The 27,895-nt window shown below is 46.0% G+C and overlaps 1 protein-coding gene across 1 annotated transcript in view; it reads left to right on the top strand.

Moving 5' to 3' along the window:
- The window catches only part of LOC115459525 (la-related protein 1B-like), a gene marked incomplete at both ends in the record, with an annotated part of 51,394 nt that extends 27,893 nt beyond the window's left edge, over positions 1 to 23,501 (top strand). The window contains 3 exons of the mRNA XM_030189339.1: positions 2,066 to 2,238; positions 15,991 to 15,997; positions 23,485 to 23,501. Of these exons, the coding sequence (XP_030045199.1) occupies positions 2,066 to 2,238; positions 15,991 to 15,997; positions 23,485 to 23,501 (197 nt within the window). The remainder of the gene's footprint in view (positions 1 to 2,065; positions 2,239 to 15,990; positions 15,998 to 23,484) is intronic.
- Between the last annotated feature and the right edge of the window lie 4,394 nt (positions 23,502 to 27,895).

Here is a 27,895-nt window from a genome sequence, read left to right as displayed (position 1 = left end):
TTTAGTGGTCATGAGTAAGCACAATAAAGTTCAGTTCTTGTCCTCTCGAGTTGAGTTTGAAATTATCTGCACTGAGTCACTATATATTATGTATTGGCTGTAGTTAGGGAAACCATATCTGGACCATGGAAGTAGAAGAGATGTCAATCACTCTTAATTGCAAACTGTTCTTATAATCATGCTAACATTAAAGGCAATTGATGCTCATAGAAAAAATGAGAAGCACCGACATGTTCTGGAACTAAAATCATTAAGATCTTAGCTGCCTTTTAAGTACTGCCTATATGGGGTGCTCTTAAAAGGGAGATTTTGTCCCTTCCAGGTCTTCAGCATTTTTATCTCAAACAGTCTGCCATTGGAGTCTTCAGCATGTTCAACACTTAACTTCATCTGATATATCCGCTCTTCACACTTATTTGTAATTGAAAGAAGCAAACTATAAGTTCATAAATTACATATTTGTAGAATACTTTATATTTGATAAGGTTGGGACCATTTGATGGTGCATATTTAGAGATGACTATACTGCTGTTTATTGGGTATTGCACATTAAACCATGATCTAATTTGCATGTAATCCCTGGTAGAATAGTAACAGTCTGTTACTGAGGTGCCACCTATAGCTGTAACATTTAAGCAGTGCCAAATGCCAGATAATAAATATTTTTATAGGTAAGACAGCCAGATGGAAGCCCTGAGTTTTTCCATATAGCAAGTTTCCTGATAAAAGGACTTGGGATATAATCTGCCCTACTACAGTGTTTTCCTGCTAGTGTTCTTTCAGGCCTGATCAGTTGTACCATAGAAGAGTCACTACTGCTAGATACTAAGATCCAGACCAGCACTTGGGCTCTGCTCTCAGCAACTCACAGGAATAAGAGATGGTAGCAGTGACTCTGAAACAAGCAGGCACTTGACGAGCACGTGCAGTCATACAAAACCGCTCCTTCCTATCTAGAGTGAACTCGGGAATGTGAGAACAGGCAGCATGCAGGTTACAGAGAGCTGGCCCCTGCTTTTATGTATTTATTTATAAAATTAATATTCTACATCATCTGCATAGAGCATTACATAAAACACAACAATAATAAAATCAACAATAAAAGCCCATCATAAATAAAAAAAACATATTTACATTGCACACAGCACCTCTTCCTCTTTCTGAGACACCTCCTGTGAGTCTTTCCAGTCTCTGCTACGGCTTTCAGTGCTTCCCAAGCTCTTCCTTTAATCATATGGAATCTTTCCATGTCTGCACTGCTTACTCTGCAGAGGCTGGTATGTCACACAATCTTTTTTTGTTATTGGAGATGTGCCTTGGTCTTGAAAAGGTTGGTAAATACTATGCTACTCTATTTAAACTACCATGGAAAATTCTGAAAGCTTCTAATTAATGGATTTCTGAAAAAAACCTTGGAGCATGTGTGGTTCATTACTCATCATACACCCGGAGGTAGATGAGGCCAAAGTACAACCTGTAGCAACATCTAGTGGTGAGCTAAAGAACAGCGATGAAAGGAGGTGTGATGTGGGAAACAACTCGGAATGCAGCTGTGCTTCATAACTTTCAGAGCAGATTGGAAAGAAAAGAAAGAGGCCTTGTGGAGGCGCTAAAGGTGAAGTGAACTTTTTAAAGGTTTAAATGTCAAAGATTTTTACTGTGTCTGGCCATTCTCCAAAAATCTATACCCATGTGGTTTTATCTTCCCAGTTCTAATTTTCTCTACCTTTTCTGATCTCCAAGGGCAGGGTTGCAAACTTCTGAGTTCCTTATGAAAATAACTATATGTCTAGTTTAGGTTTTCTTATTTGTGATATCAACCTTTTTAATGTGTAAACATTGTATTTTTCTCTCAGCATTTTGTCTTTCATCACCTTTAACACATCCTGATCCTGTATAGAATTTATTTGCAAACTCTTATGATATTGCTGTGTTGCATAATCACTGTGAGCTAGTTTTGCTTGTTTTTTTTTTTCCTTTTAATAATTCAGTTTTCAATCCTTGGTTGTAAGCTGAAAGCATAAGACCTGAAACTGCCTAATGTTACATTGAATTTAACACACAGAGTCTGCACCAAGTTCTCCAAGAACAGGAAGCCAGCCAAATCCAAAGAAGAGCACGGAATTGGATAGCCTTCAGGTCATGTCCAAAGGACTGTCTGCTAGTTTGCCTGATTTGGACTCTGAACCTTGGATAGAAGTTAAAAAGAGACATCGACCATCTCCAGTCAAACCAAATGTGAGTATATGATTCAGTGGCAGTACAGGCATCTTTGCACTTACTGATAATGTACATCATCATGCTTTTAGAAGGATCATCTCTCAGCTGAAAAGAAAGTTGCTCCTCTGCCTTTGTTGTGAATATTTATGGTGATCGGATACCTACCATTTCTTAGAGAACTGGGAGGAAATCAGTAGCCAGAACTTAATTTTGGAGGGGGCCTAGGGGTGGACTTGGTAGGGGGCAAGCATTTTTTATACCCCCCCCCCCTCCCCAGCTGCATCTGCATCATACCTTTGCTGGCAGGGATTCTAAAGCCCCACCAGCTGAAGAGATTCACCACTGAAGCCCCCACCTGTGCTGCCTGAACAGCGAGGAAGCCAGTGGGTGCTGTAGCCTTCAACTCTAACACTTCTGCATATGCTAAGTTTAATGCATTAACTGAGCATCCATGGAAACGCCAGCATTGGTGACAGGAACACCCATTGGTGTGCTGGTAAATTTTTAACAGGCTCTCTCCCCCATCCACCTCTGCGCCCCCCCCCCCCAAAAAAAAAAAAAAAAAAAATTGCAGAGCTGGCTATACCTGGGGAGAGAGCCTTGGGGGGGGGGGGGGGGGGTGGTAATGCATTACTCTCTCTGGGAATTTTTTTTTTTTTTTAATGTTCCAAGGCTCCAATCTAATTCATGTGGTACAAAATGCCATAAATAAGTAAATAAATAGATATAAACATGTTGTTTGTTTTAGAAGCCCTTTACCAGGAGAAAAAAAGTCTCTGTACCAATAACAGGGTTAGGTGTCTCTATAACCAGCCCCTCCAAATGACACACTGATTACGATTTAGATTTAGATTGTAAGCTCTTTGAGCAGGGACTGTCTTTCTTCTATGTTTGTGCAGCGCTGCGTATGCTTTGTAGCGCTATAGAAATGCTAAATAGTAGTAGTAGTAGTAGATTTGTAACATAGTAACATGGTAGATGACGGCAGAAAAAGACCTGCACGGTCCACCCAGTCTGCCCAACAAGATAAACTCACATGTGCTATTTTTTGTGTATACCTTACCTTGATTTGTACCTGTCTTTTTCAGGGCACAGACCGTATAAGTCTGCCCCGCCTCCCACCACCAGCTCTGGCACAGACCGTATAAGTCTGTCCAGCACTATCCCCACCTCCCAACCACCAGCCCTGCCTCCCACCACCAGCTAAGCTTCTGGGGATTGTAAGCATTTATAGATGATAACTCTTCTGGGCAAAGCTACCCAATGAGTAATTCCCAGGTTCCGTTTACAGAAGTCTGGCTAAACCAACTTCCTAGCTCTGTCCAGGGGTTATATATTATAAAGGAACCTGGCTGTTCTGGGCCTACACCAGAACTTTTCTTCTGTTAGAGAGAACTGGAATAAAAGTAAAGTCACTGCTGTGAAATATATTAATTTATTATATAGGTAAGAAATAGAATAATACACCCTACACTACAGCTCAGCTGTATAAATGTAGCTCCCTTATGCTGATAAGCAACTGTATTGTCTAACTAAAGCACTGATATCACTGGTTACTAGGTTATTACACAATCCTGATTAGTAATACTGACTAGGTCATGAAGTAATACAGTTAGCAGCACATCTTCCTGATCACAAAGTTCTGACTAACCCGCCTTTGCTGAGGTAAGAACCCACTAGCTAATCCCCGACTATAGGAAACAAATCCCTGTAATTCTCACCGAGCTGACTCTAGGTGGTCTCTCAGATGAAGTGGACACAGGTTTTTCCCTTTAGACTCCAGCTGTTTTCCACAGCGAGTCCCCGTCTTAGGAAACAGCACAGGCTCTCTGCAGCATGCAGGATTACAGTCTCTCTGGCCGGTAGAGCTGAACCAACAGGTACTTTCTTCAGATGGTCAGTTCACAAGGTTGTGGACCACTTCAGGTCTCGCTGGTCTTCTTGCCAGCTACCCTTCTTCCAGTAGAACCAGACAAATTCTCCCTTTCTTCCTTCTCTTCTTCTTTCTCTGTCCCTTTTCTGGTTCCCGCTCTCTGCCCCTGATTCCCAGGTGACCAGACAGCAACCAATCAGGATCTTGTCCAGCTCCTTCCCTGAGCAAGAAAAACCTTTTTGATCTTCCAGTTGTTAAATTGTGGTATGCATTCCTGTCTCTCATCAGACTCGCTGGCACCATGGCCTTACCCCCTGTAGCTCATCAGGGAGGTGCAATGGTCAGGTAGCCCACTGCATATCCTTGAGTTTTTTTTCAGACCTGCCAGTTTTTTACCACAAGCAGAGCTCTGCCACAAACAGAAAGTTGAATCTGCTTGGTCACTGAAGTGCAGGGTCTTAGTTGACAGACTCCATCTTGACATAGTTGTATACACAGGCAGAGACCAGCAGAGTGAGGCTCACAGGGAAATAGCCCTACAGGATCCCTTCCTTCTGAGCAGGATTCCTCTATGTTTTTCCCACGCATGTTTGAATTCCGTTACCGTTTTCCTCTCCACCACCTCCCGCGGGAGGGCATTCCAAGCATCCACCACTCTCTCCGTGAAAAAATACTTCCTGACATTTTTCTTGAGTCTGCCTCCCTCAATTTCATTTCATGTCCTCTAGTTCTACCACCTTCCCCTCTCCGGAAAAGGTTCGTTTGCGGATTAATACCTTTCAAATATTTGAATGTTTGTATCATATCACCCCTGTTTTTCCTTTCCTCCAGGGTATACATGTTCAGGTCAACAAGTCTCTCCTCATACGTCTTGCAACGCAAATCCCATACCATTCTCATAGCTTTTCTTTGCACCGCTTCCATTTTTTTAACATCCTTCGCAAGGTACGGCCTCCAAAACTGAACACAATACTCCAGTTGGGGCCTCACCAACGTCTTATACAGGGGTATTGAAACCTCTTTTCTTCTGCTGGTCACACCTCTCTCTATACAGCCTAGCAATCTTCTAGCTACGGCCACCGCCTTGTCACACTGTTACGTCGCCTTCAGGTCCTCAGATACTATCACCCCAAGATCCCTCTCCCCGTCTGTACCTATCAGACTCTCACCACCTAACACATACGTCTCCCATGGATTTCTACTCCCAAAGTGCATCACTTTGCATTTCTTCGCATTTAATTTTAATTGCCAAACGTTAGACCATTCTTCTAGCTTCCGCAGATCTTTTTTCATGCTTTCCACTCCCTCCAGGGGAGCTACATTTGTAACTTTGTGAACCATCTCCTTGAACAGGCATGCTTCAAAATCAGTCACCTCACCCCCAAACCTAATGCAAATCTTGGTGTCATCCGCAAAAAGGCAAACTTTACCTTGTTAGCCTTCGGCAATATCACTCACAAATATATTGAATAGAATCGGCCCCAGCACCAATCCCTGAGGCACTCCACTACTCACCTTTCCCTCCTCTGAGCGAACTCCATTTACCACCACCCTCTGGCGTCTGCCCGTCAACCAGTTCCTAATCCAGTTCACCACTTCGGGTCCTATCTTCAGCCCGTCTAGTTTATTCAAGAGCCTCCTGTGGGGAACCGTGTCAAAAGCTTTGCTGAAATCTAAGTAGGTTACGTCCATAACACATCCTTGATTTAATTCTCCGGTCACACAGTCAAAGAATTCAATGAGATTCGTTTGGCACGATTTCCCTTTGGTAAAACCATGTTGTCTCGGATCTTGCAACTTATTTGCTTCCAGGAAATTCACTATCTTTTCCTTCCACATCGCTTCCATTACTTTTCCAATAATTGAAGTGAGGCTTACCAGCCTGTAGTTTCCAGCTTCTTCCCTATCACCACTTTTGTGAAGAGGGACCACCTCCGCCGTTCTCCAATCCCACGGAACCTCTCCCGTCTCCAAGGATTTATTAAACAAATCTTTAAGAGGACCTGCCAGAACCTCTCTGAGCTCCCTCAATATCCTGGGGTGGATCCCATCCGGTCCCACTGCTTTGTCCACCTTTAGATTTTTAAGTTGTTCATACACACTCATTTATTTATTTATTTATTTGTAGCATTTGCATCCCACATTTTCCCACCAATTTGCAGGCTCAATGTGGCTTACATTTGCCGTAATGGCGGTTGCCATTTCCAGGTAACAGAATTACAAATGGTACTGCGTTAAGGTGCATACATACATGGTAAAGAAGAATACATTATGATAATGCATGAAGGTTCCTGATTAATAAATTGGATTGTAACATACATTAGATCATCGACTATAGAGAGACCCTATTCGACATAAGGTTTAAAGTGGTAGTGCTTGATCATTAATAGCAAAGCGGTTACGCGATAAAAGTTTGGTTTTGTATAGGTCGTGTATAATGTTGTTATTTAGTATTTAAGATGGATGTTTATGGTATGCCTTCTTGAAAAGATCTGTTTTCAGTAGCCTTCGGAAGATGGTTAAGTCTTGCATTGTTTTTATGGCCTTCGGTAGTGCGTTCCATAGCTACGTGCAGATGTATGAGAAACTGGTCGTGTATGTGGATTTGTATTTTAGCCCTTTACAGTTAGGATAGTGGAGATTGAGGAATGTGCGCGATGATCTCTTTGCATTTCTAGTAGGCAAGTCTATAAGGTCTGACATGTAGGTTGGGGCTTCTCCGTAGACGATTTTGTGGACCAGGGTGCAAACTTTGAATGCAATTTGTTCTTTTAGTGGGAGCCAGTGTAGTTTTCCTCTTAGGGGTTTGGCGCTTTCATATTTCGCTTTCCCAAATATGAGTCTGGCTGCTGTGTTTTGGGCGGTTTGAAGCTTCTTAATGATTTGTTCTTTGCATCCGGCATAAATGGCATTGCAGTAGCCTAGATGACTTAGCACCATTGATTGAACTAGGTTGCGGAATACTTCCCTTGGGAAGAAAGGTTTGATTCTCTTAAGTTTCCATATTGAGTAGAACATTTTCTTTGCTGTATTTTTCGCATGGTCTTTGAGTGTGAGATGTCGGTCAATTGTGACTCCCAGAATTTTCAGGCTGTCTGAGACCAGAAGTATGTACAGTGTGGGGTGTTTATGGTACTGGGTTTGTTTGTGTTGTATTGTGAGGACAGGATGAGACATTGTGTTTTTTCTGCGTTTAGTTTTAGTTGGAATGCGTCCGCCCATAAGTTCATTATTTGGAGGTTGTGTGTGATTTCATTTGTGATTTCGGTTATGTCTTGTTTGAACGGGATGTATATCGTGACATCGTCAGCATAGATGTAAGGGTTAAGTCCTTGGTTGGATAGCGATTTGGCTAAAGGTGTCATCATTAAGTTAAAAAGGGTTGGTGAGAGCGGTGATCCTTGTGGTGGTACTCCACATTCAGGTTTCCATGGTGTTGACGTTTTTGAGTTTGAGATCACTTGATAAGATCTTGCTGTTAAGAAGCCTTTGAACCATCTTAGTACGTTTCCTCCAATCCCGAAGTAATCTAGGATGTTCGGGGGTATTTGGTGGCTGACCATGTAGAACGCGCTGGACATATCAAATTGTAGGAGTAGTACATTGTTTCCAGTTGCAATTAGTTGTTTGAATTTGGTTATGAGAGTGGTTAGCACTGTTTCAGTACTATGGTTGGATCGAAATCCTGACTGTGATTCATGTAGTATTGTGAATTTGTTTAGGTAATTGTTGAGTTGTTTGGTTACCATACTTCCCTTTCATTTCAGTATCAGGGGGATGGATGCTACTGGTCGGTAGTTGGTTGTGTCATTTAATTTTTTCTTTAAGTCTTTGGGTATGGGTGTAAGTAATATATTTCCTTTGTCCTTGGGGAACAGTCCGTGTTGTAGCATGTAGTTCAGCTGTGACGTAAGGTCTGTTATGAAGCGTTTGGGGGCGAACCTTATTAGGGTACTGGGGCAAATATCCAGTTTGGAGTGGGTTTTCGAAAATTTGTTGAGTGGTTGAGTGATGGTTTCTTCGGTTAACAGATCGAAGTCATTCCAGGTTCGGTCTGCTGGGTATTCACCGGGAGTAGGGTCCAGGCAATCCATAAATTTTTTGTGATAAGTAATGTGGATCGAAGTTTTATAATTTTCTTATTGAAGTATTTGGCAAGTTGGTCTGACGATGGGGTGTCTGTGCTGGCTGTGGTAACCGGTGTGGTGTCTATTAGTTTATTCACGAGTTGGTATAGTTTATGTGCGTCTTTGTAGTCTGGTCCTATTTTGGTTTTGTAGTATGCTCTTTTGGTTTGTCTTATTGTATATTTGTATTTTCTTTGCATCTGTTTCCAATCTTTGAGTGTATGTTCATTTTTTTTTTTTTGCCATGCGCGTTCGAATCTTCTGACTTGTGTTTTTAGTTTTTTCAGTTCTTCGTTGAACCAAGGTATTGAGCTGTATCTTCATGTGGTTCTTGTTTGTAGTGGTGCGAATTCGTCTAGTATGTTCCTGCATCTGTCGTCCCAATTTTGCTAACCATTCATTTTTGTAGATCTGTTGCCAGAATGTAGCAGGATCAATCTGTCCTCTAGTGGTGTAGGTTGTGCATTCTTGCTTGGGTTGCGTGTCTTTTTTCTGCCATTGTAGGGCTGCATTTAATTTATGGTGGTCTGACCATGGTATGGCCGTCCATTTTGTATCTGTTAATATAAGGTTTGAGTCTAAGGATAGTTTGTATGTAATGAGGTCAATTGTGTGTCCTTTGACCTGTGTAGCTTGCATATTAGGCAAGTTAAGGTCCCATAGTTGTAAGAAGTCTTTGCAATCACGTGTATTGGTTGCATTAGGATCTTCCACGTGTGGGTTTATGTCACCTATTATGAGTAAGTTGGAGTTGGAGACACATGTATTTGATATAAAATCCATAAAGTTTGGTTGGCATTCTTGCCAATTTCCTGCTGGTCTATAAAACAGGACCATGTTTAGATGGTCGAGCAGGGTAGCATGGTGGATTCTAACTGAGGCAATTTTGAGTTTTGGTGTTATAGACTCAGCAGTTGTTGTTACAGTGAAGTGAGATCTATAGATTAGTGCTATTCCACCTCCTCTTTTTTTCTTTCCTTGTCCAGTGTGTAATTTTGTAGCCTGGGGGGCAGAGTTCTAGGATTATGGGGTCCTTGTGATCGTGGATCCAGGTTTCGCTGATGAGTATTAGGTCAAGATTGTCTGCCGTAATCCAGTCAGTTATTGTTGTTGTTTTATTTACTACTCCCATATGCCAAATTGATAAAATGGGTTTTTAAAGCAGTCTTAAAATTAAAAAGGTTTGAAGAGATATGCTAGCCCTTGCTCACAGTAAAATACAGGCCAATGGTTCAGGCTAAAAGTTAGGCCTCTTGAAATCCAAAAGCATTTCTGATACAAAATACATTGCAGCACAAGCTGAAGTGAGTTCCCAGAAAGCTGGCAAGGGAGGGGGCATTTGCACTTGTACACAATCACTGGGACTGGCACCTGTGAGAAGTCATGAGAAAGATGTTTTGGCTAATGAACGTGATTAGAGGGTCACATGTACGTAGATGGGCATACCCAAGGGGAGGAGGGAGCTGAGAGAGAACAGGGTGACCGGTGAAGTCATCTCACAGATGCGCTCTGCGTAGATATTGTTTATAGTTAGAGCTTGAGAACTGGTGAAGTCACTCTTATCAACTGATAAGGACCAAGATCTCTGGTGAGAAAGCTGGGGTGCATTGGAATCAATGGGAGCAGAATGGTATGTAAGGAGCAAGCTGAGGGGTATCAGATTAGAAGGCTACCAACAGGAGACCATAGAAGACCCCAGAGAGATGTGTCGCGAGATGCTTCTGTACCATATGAATGACAACTGATTGTACTGTCCTTGGGTAAGATATAAATGCTAATAAACTATATTTCTTTATCTACTCAATACTGGGTTCCTTTCTAATTACAGACCTAGCTACAGCTTAGTCTATGCTGAACTGCCATGAGCAGATACAGGGTTGGGGTAATTAAGTATCTAGAGGGGCTATGTAGTTTCTTCCAGGCTATTAGAAGGGCCCTGGCTTCCACTGCCCAGATAGAGAAGGCAGATCTAAGAAATAAACAGTTTCAAGTTGTAATTCAGGAGAGATGGGGACCTAGAAACAAAAGTACAATTTCTGATAGATTCCAAGTGGGCTAATGATACTGGTAGAAGAACAAATCGATTCTCATTAGATGACCACAGAAAATGAGGAGTTGCAAAAGGAAACAAGAGGGTGGCCAGGTTGGTGGGACAGTGATGATATAGAGCTTTATGAACTAATGAGCAGACTTTAAACTGAATATGATATGAGATTTGGAGCCAATGGTGATGTAGAAGCAAGGGAGTTATATGATAAAATGTGGACAGCAGTATTTTTAACTGCCTGGAGACCAGTGTAGACCATGTTTGCATAGTCTAAACAAGAGAGGACTGTTGCAAAGAGAAAACTTATCTGAGCAGAGAAGTCAAGAAGGATACATATAGAATGAAATTGATGCAGAGTGTTTAACAACAGAGCTTACTGTCCCCCCACCCCCATGTCCAGCATTTCTCCACATTCCCTTCCCCTGCCACTGCCACCCTACCATCCTCCACCTTCAGCTCCTGCTGCAAAACTAAAATCAACACTGAATGGAGCCTTGAGCACAGGTCCATGCTCAAGGCTTGCAATGTTCCCCTGCCCCCAACCATGCAGAGTTCCTGTTGGAGAGGGTGGACATGGCAGTGCTTTGGTGTAGGCCAGTACTGAAAGGCCTGTGCTAGCTCACAATAGTTTTAAACTACTGCTTACATACTGCACCTCTGCTCCTACTCCCCATTGTGCGAACCTATGCCTAGTCTACCTAGTGGCAGAGTTGGCCTTGGGGAAGGGATAGGGTTACTATATGTCCGGTTTTACCTGGACATGTCCTCTTTTTGAGGACATTGTGAGGTGTCCAGGCAGGTTTTGCTAGCCTGCCCATTTGTCCAGGTTTGTGGACAGATGGGCAGGCGGGTGGGCCTCAGGGTGTCCTCCTCTCCTCTCTGTACCTTCTTGTTATGCCCTGGTGGCCTAGTGGCCTCTTCGGGGCAAGAAAGAGACTCTTCTTTCTTGCCTGGCGCTGCCGCAGACCTCTCGCTCCCGGTGCCGCTTCAAAATGGCTGCCGAGAGTTAAAGCACTGACCTCACGAGACTTCCGCATAGAGAGAAGAAAGCAAGAGATTATGAAGAAGAAAATAAAGAACAGAATGAACATAGAGAAAGTTAGAGATTGTGTATATGTGAAGAGGATAATAGTTGTGGCGAAACAGTGGGTTTCTATGCCTATGAACTGTATTGTTTTGCTGATGATATGTGTTTCTCCTGGTTGGCCAGCAGATGGTGATTGTTTTCTTTAAAGTTGTACCAGAAGTGACAGTTTGTTTTCTTTTTCCCGCCTGACTGTAGCCAAGATGCACTAAAAAATCGTTAAAGCCCTTCCCTTACCGATTCCCTTAGCGAATCGGTAAGGAACGGGCATGCATCAAGGAAAAGGAATGCAAATGAACTGCTCGTTGTAGCTCACTTGCATTCTCTATTCCATCGGTAAACAGTTGGCCAGTCGACCGGTCGAGCATGCGCAGAGCAGCCAAGCGTTGTGCTGGCTTCTCTGCGCATGCCAAAGATGTCCAAAAAGGATGTCCCTGGCGAGCATTCAGCACCAGCCTTACTTTACCCAGACCCTGCTCCCTCACCGGTCTTACCGTTCGAACAGCTGTGACTGGCCCGGCGCCGACAGCTCCATGTCTTCGAATGCCTTTCCCTGCAGTATCAGGAGCTCATCCCTGGCAGAGGCAGTGATCGCTTTCCTTCCTCCAGGTTCTGCCAGCTCCTCCCCTGAAATGCTTCCAGTCTCCTCCCCGCTTCCCCCTCTGCTGAACCAGCCGAGCCCCAGCCCCATCGAACGTTTGCAGGACAAACATATGAGAGAGAGACCCGAGAAGGACGTCCAAATCAAAACGTTTTGGACGTCCCGCCCTCCAGGTCTCTCAGCCAATCACAGCGCGTTTAGCTGATACCGGTAACAGCTAAACACGCTGTGATTGGCTGAGAGAGACCTGGAGGGCGGGACGTCCCAAAAGTTTTGATTTTGCAGTGTAGTTGCAGTCAGAGCTGTGTATTATGAAGGGTTCCGTTACTGCAATATCAAGGGGTGTGGATTCCTGCACAATCAGGACATATAGCCAGCTGTGCACCGGTCCGATACCATTTGTGCCTGGCTAAATGTGGTCATGTTATTCATTGTTTATATAAGGTACTAACGTTGTAGCAGCCTAATATACAGAGGCACGGGGAATGCACGAGTTAAATTCGAACAGGGAAAGATTAAAGTGACCCGCTGGAGATGAGAGTAGATCTGGAGCTTGTCCCTGAACCTGACAATGCTAAACCTCACATCCCATTTTCCGAGGGCAGTTGAGGACGCCCATCCATAAAGGCGTCCTTTTTGGCCGTCATTCCCCCCCCCCCCAGCAATAATAAAAACGTCCTTTTTGGACGTGCTTCACCCAGTTGAGACCTGGAAGTCTCTGAGCCAATCACAACGCATTTAGCTGAGCTAAACGCGCTGTGATTGGCTCAGAGACTTCCGGGTCTCTCAGGAGGTATTGTCTGTCACCAAAGAGGAGCACTCGTAGGATTCAGAGGAGGATCCAAGGTATGTTTCTTCTGATGAGTCCTATGGAATTCCATCTGAGCCCTCCCCTCCACCTGAAAGGAGAAAGTCTCCTCCAGGAGAGCCTTTCATTCCCTTCTTTTATTAAGGAAATGGCTGATGCCATTCCTTTTCCTTTGGAAGTGGAGGATGAGTCCAGGGCCAAGATTCTTGAGGTCCTAGACTACACGTCTTTTCCTGGGGAGGCTGTGACTGTCCCTCTCCACGAGGTACTCCAGGAAGTCCTCGTTAGGAACTGGGAGTCATCTCTGTCGGTCCCTGTCGTGCCCAAGATCGATACCATGTACTGGATCCAAAAAACATCTGGTTTTGACAAGCCTCAGTTGCCTCACAATTCCACATTGGTGGAATCTGCTCTCAAAAGAGCAAGGAGTTACAGGGACTATGCCTTCTGAAGAACCATGTGGTTGAGCCCGTCCCACCAGTTGAAGAAGGGCGGTGATTCTATTCCAGGTACTTCCTCCTGCAGAAGAAGACGGGGGGGGGGGGGGTGTCCCATTCTAGACCTAAGGGTCCCGAACAAATTCTTAGTCCGAGAAAAGTTCAGGATGGTTTCCCTGGACACTCTTCTCTCAGTGATTCAGAAAAATGATTGGCTATGTTCTCTGGACTTAAAGGATGCATATACAGTGGTGGAAATAAGTATTTGATCCCTTGCTGATTTTGTAAGTTTGCCCACTGACAAAGACATGAGCAGCCCATAATTGAAGGATAGGTTATTGGTAACAGTGAGAGATAGCACATCACAAATTAAATCCGGAAAATCACAGTGTGGAAAGTATATGAATTTATTTGCATTCTGCAGAGGGAAATAAGTATTTAATCCCTCTGGCAAACAAGACCTAATACTTGGTGGCAAAACCCTTGTTGGCAAGCACAGCGGTCAGACGTCTTCTGTAGTTGATGATGAGGTTTGCACACATGTCAGGAGGAATTTTGGTCCACTCCTCTTTGCAGATCATCTCTAAATCATTAAGAGTTCTGGGCTGTCGCTTGGCAACTCGCAGCTTCAGCTCCCTCCATAAGTTTTCAATGGGATTAAGGTCTGGTGACTGGCTAGGCCACTCCATGACCCTAATGTGCTTCTTCCTGAGCCACTCCTTTGTTGCCTTGGCTGTATGTTTTGGGTCATTGTCGTGTTGGAAGACCCAGCCACGACCCATTTTTAAGGCCCTGGCGGAGGGAAGGAGGTTGTCACTCAGAATTGTACGGTACATGGCCCCATCCATTCTCCCATTGATGCGGTGAAGTAGTCTTGTGCCCTTAGCAGAGAAACACCCCCAAAACATAACATTTCCACCTCCATGCTTGACAGTGGGGACGGTGTTCTTTGAGTCATAGGCAGCATTTCTCTTCCTCCAAACACGGCGAGTTGAGTTCATGCCAAAGAGCTCAATTTATCTTTCCTTGGAATCACTGTGGATTGAAATTCCATGTGCAAAGGGGAAAAGGATAGTGATAGGAGTGTACTACCATCCGCCTGGCCAGGACGAACAGACGGATGCGGAAATGTTAAAGGAAATCAGGGACGCAAACAAACTGGGAAACACAATAATAATGGGGGATTTCAATTACCCGCATATAGACTGGGTTAATGTAACATCTGTACACGCAAGGGACATAAGATTTCTTGATGAAATCAAGGACAGCTTCATGGAACAGCTAGTTCAGGAGCCGACAAGAGAAGGAAAAATACTAGACTTAGTCCTTAGTGGTGCTCATGATCTAGTGCAGGGGGTAACGATACGAGGGCCGCTTGATAACAGTGATCATAATATGATCGGTTTTGATATTGGCATTGAAGGAAGTGAAACTAGGAAATCAAGTACGCTAGCGTTTAACTATAGAAAAGGTGATTACGACAAAATGAGAAAAATGGTGAAAAAAAGACTGAAAGGAGCAGCTCGCAGAGTAAAAAACTTGCATCAGGCGTGGATGCTGTTTAAAAACACCATCCTGGAGGTTCAGGACAAATATATTCCACGTATTAGAAAAAAGGGAAAAAAGACTAAACGTCAGCCGGCGTGGCTAAACAGTAAGATAAAGGAAATCATTAGAGCCAAAAAACAATCCTTCAGAAAGTGGAGAAGAGAACCAACTGAAAGTAACAGGATAGATCATAAGGAATGCCAAGCCAAATGCAAAGCGGAGATAAGGAGGGCAAAAAAGGACTTTGAGAAGAAATTAGCGTTGGAAGCAAAAATACATAGTAAAAATTTTTTTAGATACATTAAAAGCAGGAAACCGGCCAAAGAGTCGGTTGGGCCGCTGGACGAAAATGGTGTTAAAGGGGCGATCAAGGAGGACAAAGCCGTAGCGGAGAAATTAAATGAATTCTTTGCTTCGGTCTTCACCGAGGAGGATTTGGGGGGGACACCGATGCCGGAAAGAATATTTGAAGCGGGGGAGTCGGAGAAACTAAACAAATTCTCTGTAACCTTGGAGGATGTAATGGGTCAGTTCAGCAAGCTGAAGAGTAGTAAATCACTGGGACCTGATGGTATTCATCCCAGAGTATTAATAGAACTAAAAAATGAACTTGCGGAGCTACTGTTAGAAATATGCAATCTGTCCCTAAAATCGAGTGTAGTACCGGAAGACTGGAGGGTAGCCAATGTTACTCCGATTTTTAAGAAGGGTTCCAGAGGAGATCCGGGAAATTATAGACCGGTGAGTCTGACGTCGGTGCCGGGCAAGATGGTGGAGGCTATTATTAAGAATAAAATTGCAGAGCATATACAAAAACATGGACTGATGAGACAAAGTCAGCACGGATTTAGTGAAGGGAAGTCTTGCCTCACCAATCTAATGCATTTTTTTGAGGGGGTAAGCAAACATGTGGACAATTGGGAGCCGGTTGATATTGTATATCTGGATTTTCAGAAGGCGTTTGACAAAGTGCCGCACGAAAGACTCCTGAAGAAATTGCAGAGTCATGGAATCGGAGGTAGAGTATTATTATGGATTAAGAACTGGTTGAAAGATAGGAAGCAGAGAGTAGGATTGCGTGGCCAGTATTCTCAGTGGAGGAGGGTAGTTAGTGGGGTCCCGCAGGGGTCTGTGCTGGGTCCGTTGCTTTTTAATGTATTTATAAATGACCTAGAGATGGGAATAACTAGTGAGGTAATTAAATTCGCCGATGACACAAAATTATTCAGGGTCGTCAAGTCGCAGGAGGAATGTGAACGATTACAGGAGGACCTTGCGAGACTGGGAGAATGGGCGTGCAAGTGGCAGATGAAGTTCAATGTTGACAAGTGCAAAGTGATGCATGTGGGTAAGAGGAACCCGAATTATAGCTACGTCTTGCAAGGTTCCACGTTAGGAGTTACGGATCAAGAAAGGGATCTGGGTGTCGTCGTCGATGATACGCTGAAACCTTCTGCTCAGTGTGCTGCTGCGGCTAGGAAAGCGAATAGAATGTTGGGTGTTATTAGGAAGGGTATGGAGTCCAGGTGTGCGGATGTTATAATGCCGTTGTATCGCTCCATGGTGCGACCGCACCTGGAGTATTGTGTTCAGTACTGGTCTCCGTATCTCAAAAAAGATATAGTAGAATTGGAAAAGGTACAGCGAAGGGCGACGAAAATGATAGTGGGGATGGGACGACTTTCCTATGAAGAGAGGCTGAGAAGGCTAGGGCTTTTCAGCTTGGAGAAGAGACGGCTGAGGGGAGATATGATAGAAGTGTATAAAATAATGAGTGGAATGGATCGGGTGGATGTGAAGCGACTGTTCACGCTATCCAAAAATACTAGGACTAGAGGGCATGAGTTGAAGCTACAGTGTGGTAAATTTAAAACGAATCGGAGAAAATTTTTCTTCACCCAACGTGTAATTAGACTCTGGAATTCGTTGCCGGAGAACGTGGTACGGGCGGTTAGCTTGACGGAGTTTAAAAAGGGGTTAGATAGATTCCTAAAGGACAAGTCCATAGACCGCTATTAAATGGACTTGGAAAAATTCCGCATTTTTAGGTATAACTTGTCTGGAATGTTTTTACGTTTGGGGAGCGTGCCAGGTGCCCTTGACCTGGATTGGCCACTGTCGGTGACAGGATGCTGGGCTAGATGGACCTTTGGTCTTTCCCAGTATGGCACTACTTATGTACTTATGTACTTATGGAAGCAAGCAAGATACGGGAGACACCCTCTGACAGACCCAAAGAGGCAAAGTCTACGCTCTCAACATCCAGGCCGTGAGAGCCAGGGACCGGAGGTTGGGATGCAGAAGCGCCCCTTCGTCCTGCGTGATGAGGGTCGGAAAACACTCCAATCTCCACGGTTCTTCGGAGGACAACTCCAGAAGAAGAGGGAACCAGATCTGACGCGGCCAAAAAGGAGCAATCAGAATCATGGTGCCTCGGTCTTGCTTGAGTTTCAACAAAGTCTTCCCCACCAGAGGTATGGGAGGATAAGCATACAGCAGACCCTCCCCCCAATCCAGGAGGAAGGCATCCGATGCCAGTCTGCCGTGGGCCTGAAGCCTGGAACAGAACTGAGGGACTTTGTGGTTGGCTCGAGATGCGAAGAGGTCTACCAAGGGGGTGCCCCACACCTGGAAGATCTGTCGCACTACACGGGAATTGAGCGACCACTCGTGAGGTTGCATAATCCTGCTCAATCTGTCGGCCAGACTGTTGTTTACGCCTGCCAGATATGTGGCTTGGAGCACCATGCCGTGACGGCGAGCCCAGAGCCACATGCTGACGGCTTCCTGACACAGGGGGCGAGATTCGATGCCCCCCTGCTTGTTGACGTAGTACATGGCAACCTGGTTGTCTGTCTGAATTTGGATAATTTGGTGGGACAGCCGATCTCTGAAAGCCTTCAGAGCGTTCCAGATCGCTCGTAACTCCAGAAGATTGATCTGTAGATCGCGTTCCTGGAGGCACCAGCTTCCTTGGGTGTGAAGCCCATCGACATGAGCTCCCCACCCCAGGAGAGACGCATCCGTGGTCAGCACTTTTTGTGGCTGAGGAATTTGGAAAGGACGTCCCAGAGTCAGATTGGACCAAATCGTCCACCAATACAGGGATTCGAGAAAACTCGTGGACAGGTGGATCACGTCTTCTAGATCCCCAGCAGCCTGAAACCACTGGGAAGCTAGGGTCCATTGAGCAGATCTCATGTGAAGGCGGGCCATGGGAGTCACATGAACTGTAGAGGCCATGTGGCCCAGCAATCTCAACATCTGCCGAGCTGTGATCTGCTGGGACGCTCGCACCCGCGAGACGAGGGACAACAAGTTGTTGGCTCTCGCCTCTGGGAGATAGGCGCGAGCCGTCCGAGAATCCAGCAGAGCTCCTATGAATTCGAGTCTCTGCGCCGGGAGGAGATGGGACTTTGGGTAATTTATCACAAACCCCAGTAGCTCCAGTAGGCGAATAGTCATCTGCATGGACTGCAGGGCTCCTGCCTCGGACGTGTTCTTCACCAGCCAATCGTCGAGATATGGGAACACGTGCACCCCCAGCCTGCGAAGTGCCGCTGCTACTACAGCCAAGCACTTTGTGAACACCCTGGGCGCAGAGGCGAGCCCAAAGGGTAGCACACAGTACTGGAAGTGACGTGTGCCCAGTTGAAATTGCAGATACTGTCTGTGAGCTGGCAGTATCGGGATGTGCGTGTAGGCATCCTTCAAGTCCAGAGAGCATAGCCAATCGTTTTCCTGAATCATGGGAAGGAGGGTGCCCAGGGAAAGCATCCTGAACTTTTCTTTGACCAGATATTTGTTCAGGGCCCTTAGGTCTAGGATGGGACGCATCCCCCCTGTTTTCTTTTCCACAAGGAAGTACCTGGAATAGAATCCCAGCCCTTCTTGCCCGGATGGCACGGGCTCGACCGCATTGGCGCTGAGAAGGGCGGAGAGTTCCTCTGCAAGTACCTGCTTGTGCTGGAAGCTGTAAGACTGAGCTCCCGGTGGACAATTTGGAGGTTTTGAGGCCAAATTGAGGGTGTATCCTTGCCGGACTATTTGGAGAACCCACTGATCGGAGGTTATGAGAGGCCACCTTTGGTGAAAAGCTTTCAACCTCCCTCTGACTGGCAGGTCGCCCGGCACTGACACTTGGATGTCGGCTATGCTCTGCTGGAGCCAGTCAAAAGCTCGTCCCTTGCTTTTGCTGGGGAGCCGAGGGGCCTTGCTGAGGCGCACGCTGCTGACGAGAGCGAGCGCGCTGGGGCTTAGCCTGGGCCGCAGGCTGTCGAGAAGGAGGATTGTACCTACGCTTGCCAGAAGAGTAGGGAACAGTCTTCCTTCCCCCGAAAAATCTTCTACCTGTAGAGGTAGAGGCTGAAGGCTGCCGGCGGGAGAACTTGTCGAATGCGGTGTCCCGCTGGTGGAGCTGCTCTACCACCTGTTCGACTTTCTCTCCAAAAATGTTATCCGCAAGGCGAGTCCGCAATCCGCTGCTGGATTCTATTCTCCAGGTCGGAGGCACGCAGCCATGAGAGCCTGCGCATCACCACACCTTGAGCAGCGGCCCTGGACACAACATCAAAGGTGTCATACACCCCTCTGGCCAGGAATTTTCTGCATGCCTTCAGCTGCCTGACCACCTCCTGAAATGGCTTGGCTTGCTCAGGGGGGAGCGCATCAACCAAGCCCGCCAACTGCCGCACATTGTTCCGCATGTGTATGCTCGTGTAGAGCTGGTTAAGACTGAATTTTGGCCACGAGCATAGAAGAATGGTAGGCCTTCCTCCCAAAGGAGTCTAAGGTTCTAGAGTCCCTGCCCGGGGGCGCCGAAGCATGCTCCCTAGAACTCTTAGCCTTCTTTAGGGCCAGATCCACAACTCCAGAATCATGAGGCAACTGAGTGCGCATCAGATCTGGGTCCCCATGGATCCGGTACTGGGACTCGATCTTCTTGGGGATGTGGGGATTAGTTAAAGGCTTGGTCCAGTTCGCAAGCAATGTCTTTTTAAGGACATGGTGCAAGGGAACAGTGGACGCTTCCTTAGGTGGAGAAGGATAGTCCAGGAGCTCAAACATTTCAGCCCTGGGCTCGTCCTCCACAACCACCGGGAAGGGGATGGCCGTAGACATCTCCCGGACAAAGGAAGCAAAAGACAGACTCTCAGGAGGGGAAAGCTGTCTTTCAGGAGAGGGAGTGGGATCGGAAGGAAGACCCTCAGACTCCTCGTCAGAGAAATATCTGGGGTCTTCTTCCTCTTCCCACGAGGCCTCACCCTCGGTGTCAGACACAAGTTCACGGACCTGTGTCTGCAACCGTGCCCGACTCGACTCCGTGGAGCCACGTCCACGATGGGGGCGTCGAGAGGTAGACTCCCTCGCCCGCATCGGCGAAGCTCCCTCCGCCGACGTAGTCGGGGAGCCTTCCTGGGAGGCGACGGCAGCCGGTACCGCACGCGGCACCGACGCCGGAGACCTCACCTCGGGCGATGGGCCAGCCGGCGCCACGCTCGACGGTACCGGTGGCGCAAGCACCGCCGGTACCGGAGGGGTAGGGCGCAGCAGCTCTCCCAGAATCTCTGGGAGAACGGCCCGGAGGCTCTCGTTCAGAGCGGCTGCAGAGAAAGGCATGGAGGTCGATGCAGGCGTCGACGTCAGAACCTGTTCCGGGCGTGGAGGCTGTTCCGGGCTGTCCAGAGTGGAACGCATCGACACCTCCTGAACAGAGGGTGAGCGGTCCTCTCGGCGCCGATGCCTACTGGGTGCCGACTCCTTCGGCGACCCAGAGCTCTCGGTACTGACATGGGAAGGGGACCGGTGACGATGCTTCTTCGACTTCTTGGGACAAAGCATGTCACCGGAGCTTCCCGGTACCGACGAGGAGGACGTAGAATCCAGCCGTCGCTTCCTCGGGGCCGAGACCGAAGAAGGTTGGTCTCGGGGGGGCTGTACCGCAGGAGCCCTCAGGGTAGGGGGAGACCCACCCGAAGGCTCACCGCCACCAGCAGGGGAATGGACAGCCCTCACCTGCACTCCAGACGAAGCACCACCGTCCGACGACATCAGCAGACGAGGTCCCGGTACCACCGACGTCGATGCAGCTGTCCGATGTCTCGGCGCCGATGCAGAGGGCCGATGCCTCGATGCACTCGATGTACTGGCCGCCGAGGTTGAAGGTCTGGACACTGAAGACGTCGATGCACTCGATACCCCCGGTGCCGATGCCGACGAAGAGCCTGAGAACAAAATGTTCCACTGGGCTAACCTCGCTACCTGAGTCCGCCTTTGCAAAAGGGAACACAGACTACAGGCCTGAGGGCGGTGCCCAGCCCCCAGACACTGAAGACACGACGCGTGCCTGTCAGTGAGCGAGATTACCCGGGCGCACTGGGTGCACTTCTTGAAGCCGCTGGAAGGCTTCGATGTCATGGGCGGAAAAATCACGCCGGCGAAATCGAAAGACAAAATGGCGAAATTTGGCACAGAAAAAAGGGAAAATTTCGACCGGGGCCTAAGTAAGGCCTACCCCGACGACGAAAGAAAACTTAACGGGGCGAAAAACTCGAAGTAGAGGAAAGGAAAAACCAAAAATGGTTAATCCAAATAATTTCTGGAATTTCTCACAGAAAGTAGTCAAAAACGACGCGCGAGGCCGACTTTTCGGGGCACGAACGGTAAAACACAACCGTACCGAGCGCGGAGAAAAGAAGACTGGCCGGCACAAGCCGGTTTCGGGCGGGAAGACGGCCGCGCATGCGCGGTGCGCATCGGCGCGCGAGGACTAGCAAAGGCCTTTGCTAGTGAAGATTCCGATTGGAGGGGCTGCCGGGGACGTCACACTATCAGTGAGAACAAGCAGCCTGCTTGTCCTCGGAGAACCTTTCTTAAACCCAGATATGTTAACCGCCATTACCACATCCTCCGGAAAAGAGTTCCAGAGCTTAACTATTCGTTGAGTGAAAAAATATTCCCTCCTATTTGTTTTAAAAGTATTTCCGTGTAACTTCCTCAAATGTCTGCTAGTTTTTGTACTTTTGGAATGAGTAAAAAAAATTGATTTACTCCTACTCGCTCTACACCACTTAGGATTTTGTAGACCTCAATCGTACCTCCCCTCATCTGTCTCTTTTCCAAGCTGAGGAGCCCTAACCTCTTTAGCCTTTCCTCATATGAGAGGAGCTCCATCCCCTTTATCATTTTGGATGCTCTTCTTTGAACCTTTTCTACTTCTGCTAAATCTTTTTTTGAGATATGGCGATCAGAACTGAACGCAATACTCAAGGTGTGGTCACACCATGGAGCAATACAGAGGCATTATAGTATTTTCGGTCTTATTCACCATCCTTTTCCTAATAATTCCTAGTATTCTGTTTGCTTTATTGGTCGCCGCCAAACACTGAGCATAAGATTTCAGCGTATTATCTACAACGACACCTAGATCATTTTTCTTGAGTTCTGACCCCCAAGGAGGACCCTAGCATCAGGTAACTATGATTCGGATTATTCTTTCCAAGGTGTATCACCTTGCATTTGTCCACATTAAATTTAATCTACAATATGGTTGCCCAGTCTTCCAATTTCCTACAGTCTACCTGCAATATTTCACTGTGTTTTAACAACCTTGAATAGTTTTGTATCATCTGCAAATTTAATCACCTCAGTCGTCGTTCCAATTTACATATCATTTATAAATATGTTAAATAGCTCTGGTCCCAGTACCGATCCCTGCGACACTCCACTGTTCACCCTCCTCCATTGAGAGAAATGACCATTTAACCCTACCCTCTGTTTTCTGTCAAATAACCAATTCCTAATCCACACCAGAACCTTGCCTTCTATCCCATGACTCTCTAATTTTCTCAGGAAGAATTGTCTCTCATCAACTGGCTCACCTTTATCCACTTGTTTATTCACGCCTTCAAAGAAATTAAGGCAAATTGGTGAGGCAAGACTTCGCTCGGCTGAACCCATGCTGACTCTGTCCCATTAAACCATGTTTGTCTACTATTTTGCCCAGCTCCGACATCAAGCTTACCGGTCTGCAATGTCCCAGATCAACCCTAGAACTCTTTTTAAAAAATCGGCGTCACATTAGCCACCTTCCAATCTACAGGTACTAAGCACAATTTTAACAATAGGTTACATATTACTAACAGCAGATCAGCAACTTCATGCTCGAGTTCTTTGAGTACCCTTGGATGTATGCCATCCGGGCCAGGTGATTTACAACTCTTTAATTTGTCAATTTGGCTCAGTATATCTTCTAGGTTGAATAAGATTTCTTTCAATTCCTTTAAATCATCACCCTTGAAAACCATTTCCGGTATAAGCAGATCTGTTACATCTTCTTCAGTAAAAACAAAAGCAAATAATTCATTCAGTTTCTCGGCTATGGCCTTGTCCTCCCTGAGCACCCCTTTTACTCCTTCGTGATCTAACGGTCCCACGGATTCCCTTGCAGTCTTTCCACTTCTGATGTACCTGAAAATGTTGTTACTGTGAGTTTTAGCCTCTGTGGCAAGTTTCTTTTCATAATCTGTTTTAGCTTTCTTTATTAATGCTTTGCATCTGACTTGCCAGTGCTTATGATGCTGCTTATTTCCGTTCTTTGAAGGACAATCTTTTGGCTTTAATAGCTTCTTTTACTTCACCTTTTAACCACGTTGGCTGTCAGTTTCTCTTCTTTCCACCTTTGCAAATACGTGGAATGCATCTAGACTTGGCTTCCAAGATGGCATTTTTAAATAACAGCCATGCCTGATTTACCAGCTTATAATCGAACGAGAAAAACGCCCAAGTTCCGACCTAAATCGGGAGATGGGCGTTTATCTCACAAAAACGAATAAAGCGGTATAATCGAAAGCCGATTTTGGACGTTTTCAACTGCACTCCGTCGCGGATGCGGACAAAGTTGATGGGGGCGTGTCAGAGGTGTGGCGAAGGCGGAACTGGGGCGTGGTTATCTGCCGAACAGAGATGGGCGCATTTCACAGATAATGGGACAAAAGTATGCGTTTTTAGCTAGAATTTAGGGCACTTTTCCTGGACCCTGTTTTTTCACGAATAAGGCCCCAAAAAGTGCCCTAAATGACCAGATGACCACTGGAGGGAATCGGGGATGACCTCCCCTGACTCCCCCAGTGGTCATAAACCCCCTCCCACCTCAAAAAATGATGTTTCACAACTTTTTATTTTGACCCTCAAATGTCATACCCACCTCCCTGGCAGCAGTATGCAGGTCCCTGGAGCAGTTGTTAGGGGGTGCAGTGGACTTCAGGCAGGTGGACCCAGGCCCATCCCCCCCCTACCTGTTACAATTGTGCTGCTTAATGCTTAGTCGTCCAACCCCCCCCGAACCCACTGTACCCACATGTAGGTGCCCCCCTTCACTCCTTAGGGCTATAGTAATGGTGTAGACTTGTGGGCAGTGGGTTTTGAGGGGGATTTGGGGGGCTCTACACACAAGGGAAGGGTGCTATGCACCTGGGAGCTCTTTTACCTTTTGTTCTGTTTTTGTAAAAGTGCCCCCTAGGGTGCCTGGTTGGTGTCCTGGCATGTTAGGGGGACCAGTGCACTACGACTCCTGGCCCCTCCCACGAACAAATGCCTTGGATTTATTCGTTTTTGAGCTGGGCGATTTCATTGTCCATTATCGCTGAAAAGCAAAAACGCCCAGCTCACAACTTGGCGAATAAAACATGGACGTCTAATTTTTTCGAAAATACGCTTGGGTCCGCCCCTTCACGGACCCGTTCTCGGAGATAAACGCCCATGGAGATAGGCGTTTCTGTTCGATTATGCCCCTCTTAGTGTCCTAACATTAGCAGTCAATCATTTTAGTTTCTTTTTAACCATTTTCCTCATTCTATTATAGTCACTCTTTCAAAAATTAAATGCAGTTACAGTAGATTTCCTTTGTGGGTTCATCCCAGATAGCAGCTCAAATTTGATCATGTTATGATCACTGTTTCCCAGGGGACCCAACACTGCCAACTCTCGCACTATGCCCTGCATGTCACCAAGGACCAGATCCAAACTGGCTCCCCCTCTTGTCAGTTCCTGGACCAGTTTCTCAAAAAAGCAGTTGCTTATTATATTTAAAATTGTTATCTCCCTGGCACTCCCTGATGTAACATTTATCCAGTCAATATTGGGATAATTGAAATCACCCATTATTATAGCATTGCCCAATTTGCCAGCTTTCCTAATTTGTGTAAACATTTCTTCATCCGTCTGTTCGTTCTGTCCTGGCAGACGGTAGTAGAGCCCTACAAGAATATTCCTTCCCTTCACACATGGAATTTCTATCCATAATGATTCCACACTGCTATCTGTTTCATGTGGAATGTTTTTTTATTTAACTCAATTCCCTCTTTAACATACAGCTCAACCTCCCCTCCAATTTGATTCTATCATTGTGATACAATTTGTACCCTGAGATGCCTATTACATCTATGTCATTATTTAGAGCTATATACTTTAACTCTCCCATCTTATTTTTAAGGCTTCTAGCATTTGTATATAGGCATTTCAAATTCTTTTTTTTCCTTTGATCTACAAGCTGCTTAGAAGTTGAAGGGGATAATGTGCATCCTTTATCCTGCTCTCTCATTAAGCACACCTGGATTACTTTCAGCATTGTTGAAACCTCTCTATTGGGATTCCCTAAATGTTCTGTTTCAATAGTATCCTTCAAGGATACTCCACACCGACTGTCAGCTCCCCCCCTCCCATTTCTAGTTTAAAAGCTGCTCTATCTTCTTTTTAAAAGTTAGTACCAGCAGCCTGGTTCCATCCCGGTTAAGGTGGACCCCATCATTTTGGAAAAGGCTCCCCCTTTCCCAAAATGTGGCCCTGTTCCTAACAAATCTGAATCCCTCATCCTTGCACCATCATCTCAACCACGCATTGAGACTTCAGAGCTCTGCCTGCCTTTTGGATCCTGTGCGTGGAACAGGAAGCATTCCTGAAAATGCTACCCTGGAGGATATGGACTTCAGCTTTCTACCTAAGAGCCTTAATTATGCTTCCAGAACCTCCCTCCCACATTTTCCTATGTCACTGGTACCCACATGTACTAAGACAGCCTGCTCCTCCCCAGCACTATCTATCTAAGATCCTGTCTAGGTGACGCGTGAGGTCTGCCAACTTCGCACCAGGCAGACAAGTGACCAGGCGATCCTCAAGTCCACCAGCCACCCAGCTATCTACGTGCCTGAATGATTGAATCACCAACTACAACAGCAGTCCTAAGCCTTCCCAGCCTGGGCAGAAGTTCTCGGAGACATATTCTGATGCAAGAGAATAGTGTGTCTCCTGGTAGGCAGGTCCTGGCTACAGGAGAACTTCCTACTTCACCAGGGTGATGGTCTCTGTCTAGGAGACTTTCCTCCTCCAAGGCAGCACAGGGGCTGCTAGATTGGAGGTGGGACTTCTCTACAATGTCCCTGTAAGTCTCCTCTATGTACCTCTCGGTCTCCCTCAGCTCCATCATGTCTGCTACTCTAGCCTCAAGAGAACGGACCTGTTCTCTGACAGGAGCTCTTTGCATTGGGCACACACATATAACCGCTCACCAACTGGGAGATAAATCATACATGTGACACAATGCAAAAGACTGGATAGCACCCCTCTTGCTGTTGGACAGCTGTCTTCATCTTAGTATTTTTTTAGTTTTTCAATAATATAAAACTTGCTAAGGAATTAAGGATATTAGTCTAATTTTAGAAAGCCTTTAGCTTACATGGCATATTGTCAAGCTCATTTTCAAAAGAGAAAATCGTCCAAAGTGACATAAGTCTGCATTTGGACATTTATCTCACAAAAACGTCCAAATCAGTATTTTCAAAACCTCTTTTTAGATGTTTTTCTCTGAAGTCCGTCAGAAGGACATCTAAATCTCAAGGAGGTGTGTCAGGGACATGTTCAAGGTGGGACTTGGGCGTTCCTAAGACTTGGACGTCTTTCAGCAATAATGGAACAAAACAAAGACATCCAAGACTAAAACTTAGATGTTCTGAGCTAGACCTGTTTTTATAACGAATAGCTGCAGTGGGAATTGAACTCACTTTCCCAGGATCAAAGCCTGCTGCACTAACCACTAGGCTACTCCTCTACTCCACACAAGATGTGCCCCAAATGGCCAGATGACCGCCGGAGGAAATCAGGGATCACCTCCCCTTACTCCCCCAGTGGTCACTATCCCCCTCCCACCTCCAAAAATTGTGATTAAAAATATTACTTGCCAGCCTCTGTGCCAACCTCAGATGTTATACTCAGGTCAATTAGAATAGCATGCAGGTCTCTGGCGTAGTCTAGTAGTGGTGCAGTGCACTGCAGACAGATGGACCCAGGCTTCTACCTCCCCCTACTTTTTACACTTGTGGAGGAAACCGTGAGCCCTCCAAAACCCACCAGAAACCCAATGTACCCACATATTGGTGACCCCTTCACCTGTAAGGGCTATGGTAGTGGTGTACAGTTGGGGGTAGTGGGTTTTGGGTAGTTTTTTTTTTTTTTTTTTTTTTTTGGGGGGGGGGGGGGGGTTCTGCAGACAAGATAAGGGAGCAATTGTGAGATGTGTACCTGGGAGCATTTTATAAAGTCCACTGCAGTGCCCCCAAGGATGCTCTATTGCTTTCCTGGGATGTCACTTTTCCACTATTGTACCTGATGCCAATTTTTTTTTTTCAACATCTGAGCCTTGTGTCTATTGTTTATCATTAGATTTGCGCTTTGAATTCAGATCTATAGATGAAAAGGAGGTCTCATTACATATATCTAAATACCAGAGTGCTATTTTTCCATACTTCATAGCAAGAGTGTACATTCCCTAATTACCTGTCCCAATGCAACTGAAGCTTTTACCTCCTCAGTGCATGTAAATGGTTTCATCCCTGTGTGGATTCTCTGATGCCATGTGAGGCTTTCTTTCCAATCAAAGCTTTTACCATACTCAGGACATGTAAATGGTTTCACTCCTGTGTGTATTGTCCTTCTGACCAAAGCTTTTACCAGACTCCATACATGCAAATGGTTTCTCTCCCATGTGGACTTTCTGATGCACTTTGCGATTTACATTACAACCAAAGCTTTTACCACACTTAGAACATGTGAATGGTTTCACTTTATTATGGATTTTCTTGTTTATTTTGTACATTTT

This window comes from Microcaecilia unicolor, unplaced genomic scaffold, assembly GCF_901765095.1.
Source record: "Microcaecilia unicolor unplaced genomic scaffold, aMicUni1.1, whole genome shotgun sequence".
Taxonomy (NCBI): Eukaryota; Metazoa; Chordata; class Amphibia; order Gymnophiona; family Siphonopidae; genus Microcaecilia; species Microcaecilia unicolor.
Note: the sequence above shows the minus strand (reverse complement) of the source record. Positions and strands in the feature narration are given on the sequence as shown.